The sequence below is a fragment of the Oryzias melastigma genome, linkage group LG7 (assembly GCF_002922805.2).
Source record: "Oryzias melastigma strain HK-1 linkage group LG7, ASM292280v2, whole genome shotgun sequence".
Lineage (NCBI taxonomy): Eukaryota > Metazoa > Chordata > Actinopteri > Beloniformes > Adrianichthyidae > Oryzias > Oryzias melastigma.
The window spans coordinates 21560127-21568232 of NC_050518.1; the positions used below are offsets into that span (position 1 = coordinate 21560127).

Below are 8106 nucleotides of genomic sequence, written 5' to 3' on the forward strand. Positions count from 1 at the left end.
TACTGATGGTTTTGGACATTGCTAGGCTAACTTAGACGTAGAATCGTAAAGCTGCTGTGGAGCTTTCATTTGAAAACTTTGCCCAGTTTTGATATCCCAGTTTCAAGCCCAGTAAAGAGCTTGAACAAAACAGTTTCTTCAGCCATTTTTCCAGCCAACATTTAAAACCCAAGAGCAGTAAAATAATTTTCCCTTTTCAGCTGTCTTTACAAAGCTCTCACCTCAGCATGACATTCTTTCTAAATCTGGTGCAATCTACGGCTCAGCTGTATAAAAATGGAGAATCTTACATTTTAAATCTCAAACTCAGAATAAAACTTACTGTGGTAGCAAACCGATGCTCTGCTGTCAGAACAGCTCCAGTCCTCCCACTTTCCCTGGTCGTCAAAGTTTGCCACTGCACAGTCTTCATCGTGGCTATTGGGTTGTCCGTCTCGCCAGTACTTCAATGTGGGCAGGCTCCCATTAGTCAGTCTCCACGCTCCTCTGTAAAGACCGAACCAGACGTCTTCTCCAAGGATTTTGGTATTCACCATGTTCAGGTTCTCTGCCTGGTTTCTGATGCTGGCCAGATCGGTGAAATGAGTTCTGCAGTAGGTCTGAGCGTCAGGCCACGACATGGACGTGTTGACGTAGTGAAATGTGGCACTTGTTCCTGAAAACAAAAAAAGTGCTACTGAACTTGGTGGTTTGAGCAGTTTCTAAAGAATTTGACAAAATTATTGCAAATTTAAATAGTTTTTTCACTTAAGACACTACTCTTGAAAAAAGTACTTTTTACTTGTAACTACAGTTATCCAGAAAATTATAGTTTTAAAGAAAAAGTTTATTTGAAAATGAAACAAACAAAAAATCGTCATAATTAGCATGTCTCTTATTTCAAAAATAAGTGAATTTGTTATGTTGTAAAATAAGTACCTATTAATTGGCACCAAAACGAGAACTGTATTTTTGTTTTCTGTATTTAGCTTGAGCAGGAATCAAGTAACCAGGAAGCGAGTGCCCCGTTCGCCCATTTTTCCCCCGCAGACAACTCTTTTGCACCTGTAAGGGCAGTTGTGACTAAATGCTTAACTTTACTCTACTTAAGCTACAATTGAGAAGTTTTAATGAAATGAAAGTGATTAAACTGACAAGCGTTTCAACCATTTTCTGAATGATGGTTTTCTAAGTGTGTTACGCCGCCCTCAATGAGTATGTTGATTGTCACATACCTGGTTTACAAATTTTTACTTGGAAAAACTATGAGAATGCGAACCAAACCAAATGAGAAAAAAAAGTTTCCGATCATCCAGACAAACTGAAATCTGCCTCACCTGTGACACTGGAGCAGATCGGTTTGAAGCTCCACTCACAAGGTGCATCATTCCACAAACCAGAACTGGACATTTCAACACACTGCACTTTGCCCAGGTGGAAGTTTGGTTCTCCGGTATTCCAGTTTCTGAAGTCGGCCTCTCCTGGTTGGTAGAAGTTTTTGTCCTCCAACGACCAACTCCAGCTGCCCAAATCGTTGTACATACCGATCCAGGCAACCTGAAACCATGAATCCCTTTAAAACCTGTAAAGTTTTGTTCACTCCTCTCTTCTGTAACTGGCATTTAAAATGTTGTGAGGCAGCAAAAGACATATGTCGGGTTTTTTTATTGATGCACAGTGACCTGTTTCAACCTGCTAAAGAGGTGACATGAGACCAGGAAATTTGTTTGTGTAATTTAAAATGGTTATTTTATTTATTTTTAAAATGTTACTGTACATTTACTGAATGAAATGGCTTCAAATGAAAGAAAACCCATGACGACTTGAAAGAGAATAAGCATTAATAAATAAATAAGCTACTGCCTTGTCCTCCATGCAAATCTTCTCAAGAGCTGTGATGTTTTGGGGCTGTTGCTGGGCAACAAAGACTGTCAACTCCATCCACAGATTCTCAATTGGATTGAAGTCTTGAGACTGACTAGGCCTGGAAAATCTAGCCATGTTTCATCCTCAAACAATCCAATATCTCACCATACATGACCCCCATTCATCCAATCGTTCATACAGATCAGTTAGAAAAGCAGCCCAAACCATGATGCTTCCAACCTTGTGCTTCATAGTGGATAAAGAGTTCTCAGGATGCAAATCAGCATTGATGTTTATACTATAAACTATAAGATTTTAATCTATGAAAATGCTACTTTTTCTTGTAAAATTACAACTTTTCTCATAATTTTATGACTTTATTCTTGTAAATGTCTTTATCTTGTATTTCATGGTGGCCCTATACTTTACGTTTACAAGTGCTGTCATCATTTTTTGAATTGGGTCCGCTAAGTAAACTCATGGAAAAATGGCAGTGTAGGCCTAGAAGATACGTCAAAGTCTTGAAGGTAGAATAAAAGCACAACAAGCAAAATCCCATCTGTTGCAGTTGATAGCCAAAATGTAAAAAAAAAAAAAACAGTTAAAAGAAGCACTCGGCACATTTAAAAGAAATACTCCATAAAATTGGTCTTGTGATCTGGATGATCTGGAGCGTGCACCACCATAAGGAGTAATATATAGAAATTAAAGGACTAATGAAATGACTTCCTGTTTTTATCTTTGAATCTTTTATTCCTGCTCGTTTTTGGCACCACTCCCCATATGGATGTTTACAGAATTTGCATTATGTGCCAGATAGTTTTCCAGAATGTGACCACACCTCTGTTCAGTATTAGTAGGTAACGATGACCCATGCAAATGTATACATAGACTAAATATAACATTTTATAGTTTATTAGAAACATGCAACAGATAAGACTCAAAGTTTTAAAGTAATGTTTGTAATAAAAATAGAAATAATTATTACTCCTGACATTTTTTGATAAATGATTAAAAATAACTTACTGAGCTGTTTGTCAAGTTGAGTAGTTTGTTGGAGTCGACCGTGTCCATCAGGATCTTCACGTCGTCGAGGCTGTCCACGATCATCATGTCGGTAAAGTTCGCTCTGCAGAAGCTCTGAGCTTCGCTCCATGTTTTCATGTCATAAATGAGGTGGTATGTAATTTTAGGGAGTGGGTCGGCAGCACACAGAGCTGCAGGGAGAAATGAGGACCCGGGTTAGAAGGGAAATTCATCTGAGATTATCTTTACAAACGAATAGCCTTCTGGTAACTGGTGTAAATGACGTATATTTGTAGAGCGCTTTACTATCTTCTTAGGAGCCCAAAAGCATTTTACAGTCATAGTCGCCACGCTGGTGCCAACCACCAGGAGAAATGCAATATTCCGATTAGAGGTCGACCGCTCTACCTCTACCCCACAGCCGCCCATACTTCTCATAATAATACAATGTTATTCATCACAGTAGCGTTTTGCATGAAATGTTATATATTCCAGTTGGGTTTTGCATGAAATGTAATATTTTCCTTGTAGTGTTTTGGTTATGAGGTATGATAACGTCGTCTGAGAGATGTTTCTTTTGACTTGAGTGGTTGGGAATTCTGGGAAGTGAATGGTTCAGGGAAGGCCGACTGACTGTAATATCAGTCTATAAATGTACTGTGCTCTGTTTTTGTCTCGACACTTTTTTTTTCCATACAGGCCATTTGCATACCAAAAGTCACAGAGCTGCTGGTTAAAAAATAAATCAAGAAAAACAGACTTCACTGTTCCATCCTCCACAAATTGTTGCTGTTCCACAACAACTTGACGTTAGGACATGAATCTTACCAGCAATCCTGGCCGGATGAGGGAGTGCAAGTGATCAACCAGAGAACCCAATTAGTCTCAGCCTACCGAGTCTACCTGACTGTAGCGGGGACAATGGGAAGATCTGAATGATCCGGATCCTTCTGGAAGGCTTGTGAGCGGACAACACGGTAAGCTGTTAATTGTCCAAATTGGCTTGTGGGAGAGAACCTCAGTGATAGTTGACATTTTAACAACTCGAGGAATAAATTGTTTTGAAGGTAACCAGACCATCTGGTATTTTAGTGGTTTTGCTGCTGTATCTAGAAATTTGAGGGCAAAGGCCAGCGGGTCACGTTCTATCTGTAACAAGGGATCCAGCAAGAAGAAAAGTTCTAGTATTAGCATATTCATCAGGTTATGAAATAGAACTATGGGAATGATGTAGTGATTAGCACTCTTGCTCCACAATGAAAATGGCCTGGTTCTAATCCCACCTGTGTGTGTGGATGAGTTTTCTTCAGGTACTCTAACTTACTCTAAAAAACCTTACTTAAGTGTGAGTGCATGTGGTTCTTTGTGCTTTCGGGTAGCTGTGGTATAAACATAGACTATTTTTGTTTTACCTCCAGCCCTCACAAAATCAAGCCAGAGCCTTCGCCATCACTTTCTCATATGTCTGCCGCCATATTGTAACCGAGTGCCGCCCCCTAACAGCGATTAGTCCGAGTCGGTCTGAGTCTCGTTTTTTGGGGGAACTACTGTCACCAATCATGAGTGAGTTTGATCCGGCTTGTTCGAAGGCCAAATCTTTCAATCAAACATTAGAGGCGGGGCCAGCAGGCACCCCATGCTTTTGAGGCCTCTGATTGGTCCGTTTCTAACCTGAATAACTGGTGATAAAGAAAAAAGAAAAGCAGCGCAAGCATTTAGATTTGACATTTAAATTTAGAATTTCCATTTACATATACATTTTGCATATATATTTGTGTTGATTTTGACTGAATAATCTTGGCTGGAGATTTTAACAACCATTATGGAAATCTTCAGAACAAAGGAACTAAGGAGCTGAAAAACACTGGACAATTTTGGGTTGATTCAAAACCCACACACAACAGCGGTAATATTCTTGATTTATTGATTTCCAAAGGTCTGAACATCTCTAAGGTTACTGTATGTGATTTAGGTCTGTCTGATCACTGATGTGTTTTCTGTGAGAGCACAATTCCAGTACACAAAAATGTTTTGAGGAAGGAGAACACAAAACGGTATATAACTGAAAATACTAGTGAGATGTTCAACTAGATTTTCCCTCTAATTCCTCCCCTCTCAGGGGATTCAGTCAATGAACTTGTTAATAGCTTTAATTCCAACATGTCGAATATCATGGATAGTATTGCTCCTAGTAAGCTGAAGGTGATCTCTGGTAGGAAAAAATCTCCTTGGAGAAATTCCATTCTTGTGAAGAGCGGAAAAAGAGAGTGTCGGAAATCTGAACGCAGATGGAGAAACTCTAAACTACAGGGTGATTACAACATCTATAAAGAGAAACTTCACTTTTATAATTTACAACTAAGCAATGCAAGGAAGTCCTATTTTTCTGAAATTATTACCAAAAACTCCCATAATGCTCGGGCCTTATTCGCTGTAGTCGACAGGTTGACAAAACCCCCTGTGTCTGTGGCACCAGAACTTTACTCCACCAAAGCCTGTAATGACTTTGCTAAATTCTTCAGGGACAAAGTCAGTAATATTAGAGAAAAATTGGTTTAGCAACTACAAGCCCAGTATATGAACCTTATCCACTAGAAACCAGTATAAACCCAATGGCTCAGTTTCAACCCATAAACAGTAAAGAACTGCAGGACATTCTATGTCAACTGAACTCCTCCTCCTGCTGTCTGGATATTTTACCCACAAGCTTTTTCAAAAAAGTTTCAAAGATCCTGGAACCAGCCCTGCTCCAGATTGTCAACTTGTCATTAACATCTGGTGTTTTCCCAGAACCACTGAAAACAGCTGTAATCAAACCTCCCCTAAAAAAGGACAGTCTAGACAAAACTCAAATGAACAACTACAGACCGATATCAAACCTGCCATTTTTAAGTAAGATCATTGAAAAAGCTGTTTTCCATCAGTTAAATGAATTTCTAACAAAAAACAACTGGTATGATGTCTTCCAGTCCGGCTTCAGACAGAACCACAGCACTGAAACGCTGTGGTTCAACCAAAGTGACTAATGACATACGTTTGAATACAGACAGTGGAAATATGTCAGTGGTAGTTTTACTGGATCTCAGTGCTACCAAAAAAATCCATCAGGAAACTGCAGCTTATTCAGAACTCTGCTGCTCGGGTTCTCACAAGGACCAAGAAAGTAGACCACATCAGTCCAGTTCTGAGGTCTTTACACTGGTTACCTGTCTGTCAGAGGATAGACTTTAAAGTTCTGTTACTGGTTTATAAAGCTTTGAATGGTTTAGCACCAAAATACATGACTGACCTCCTGACCCAGTATGTACCAGCCAGACCTCTCCGGTCATCTGGATCTGGTCTTTTATCAGTTCCTAGAGTCAGAACTAAACATGGAGAAGCTGCGTTCAGCTTCTATACTGCACAAATCTGGAATAGACTTCCAGAAAACATTAGATCTGCTGAAACACTCAGTGTATTTAAATCCAGGTTAAAGACTCACCTGTTCTCAGCTGCATTTGATTAATATGTACTCAATAGTTTACATCCGCACTGTTTATCTATACTTGTTTTAAATTAAAATCGTTTTACTTTCTTTTAGTTTCATTTAAATGATCACACCTTTACTCTGTCTATTGATTGTTTCTTTTAATGTTTCATGTAAAGCGCTTTGAATTGTACATGAAATGTGCTATACAAATAAACTTGCCTTGCCTTACCACTTCTACAGTCCAAAAGCACACTTCATAGTTTGATTTATAGTTGTGTGGCCTTGTGATGGACTGCATACCAGTCCAGAATGTACCCCTCCTTTGCTCAACAGGGTTGGCGACAGAAAATGAGTGGATTTATATTTAATATTTAGATTAAGGCGGATGGATGGCTCAGTTGCTTAGGTGTAGGACTGGTGTTCTAGAAACTACAATGAGCTATGGGGGATGCAGTCTGGGTGTCCCTGTGCTGGTCCCCAGCCCAAATAAAACACAGGGTTGTGTCAGAAGGGGAATCCAGCATAAAACTGGAACCAAATGTGCAAATCAGTGAAAGCTGATTTACTGTGGTGACCCCTGAAGGGATAAGCCGGAAGGTGAACAATTTAACATTTAGATTTAGTATTTACATAGAGATCTAGCATTTATATTTAACATGTAGATTTAGATTTAATATTTAAATATAAAATAGCCTTAAGATTTATCATTTAAATTTAGTTTATAAAGGTATTAAAATGCCTAAATATGAGAAAAACTGTCATAGTTTTTAATTGCATAACTTTGACAATAGGTGCCTCATAGAGTGATAGAGATGAATTTGCCCTTTAGGACTAATACTCTGTGAAACACATTAGGAAGAACAACTGTAAGATTTCAATAACAGAAAATGTCATCTTAAAGTTTGAATTCGAATCAGACACAAGCATCAGAATAAAATGAATACTTGCCTGATGCAGAAATGATGAACAGAAGAAGGTTCTCCATTGTTTGTTCTCTGTTTTGCTCCCTGAGGCTGTGACTGCAGATATTTAACATCTCTGGCTTTTAGCAGAAACATGCAAAATTCTGATGTAAAACCATTTGCATTTAAGACAGCAGATGTTTATTCTGACACGTTCAATAAAAACAAAAAAAACCTCAAGGCGCTTTCAGAACCCAAATGACTGATTTGACTCTCAGGGCAGAAGATCACCTGACATTCGTACGAAGGTGTTCCATGGAAGTCAAAGAAGAGAGCCTCAGTTTACAGGCTGACCCTCATTTGTCTATGGAGATAAACAAAAGGGATGAACATGACGTCTAAACGCTGAAGGAACTGAAAAGCTATCATCATTTTTCTTACTTTGACGATTCCAGCTGCATATTTTGTTTTTCAGTCACAATCTCAGACACCTGTGATCATTAGTTTTCCAGGTGAGTTTAATTAAAGGAAAAACTACTTAAAAAGGACGTTCCACATTATTAAGCAGACCAACATTTTTAAGCAATATGGGGAAGAAAAAAGATGTCTGCGGCTGAAAAGCCTGAAAAAGTTGAATGTCTTCGACAAGATTTGAAAACCTTTGATATTTCATGAAAACTTATGATCATCATACTATGAAGAGAAATGTGGCTGATTCAGACACACACGGGTTTTTGTAGATAAAGGCAGATTGAGGCCAGACAAATGTATCGGATTTAGAGAGCAGCTGCTAAAATATCATAGCAAAGAAAGCAGCAAGCTCATATTTGAAGCACTAACATCAAGCAGTAGGATCAAGCAGAG

General features: G+C 38.8%; 1 protein-coding gene across 2 annotated transcripts in view; it reads right to left on the minus strand.

Moving 5' to 3' along the window:
- Nucleotides 1-7645, minus strand: part of LOC112159521 (macrophage mannose receptor 1) — a 9727-nt gene extending 2082 nt beyond the window's left edge. The window contains exons 1-5 of one of the 2 annotated variants that reach the window (XM_024293645.2): nucleotides 7534-7645; nucleotides 7289-7382; nucleotides 2872-3062; nucleotides 1317-1536; nucleotides 323-655 (exon numbers count right to left, since the gene is read on the minus strand). In XM_024293645.2, the coding sequence (XP_024149413.1) occupies nucleotides 323-655; nucleotides 1317-1536; nucleotides 2872-3062; nucleotides 7289-7376 (832 nt within the window). In that variant the 5' untranslated portion in view covers nucleotides 7377-7382; nucleotides 7534-7645. Of the gene's footprint in view, nucleotides 1-322; nucleotides 656-1316; nucleotides 1537-2871; nucleotides 3063-7288 lie in introns of both variants that reach the window. The other variant, XM_024293644.2, reaches the window with a different exon arrangement.
- Nucleotides 7646-8106: the final 461 nt, after the last annotated feature.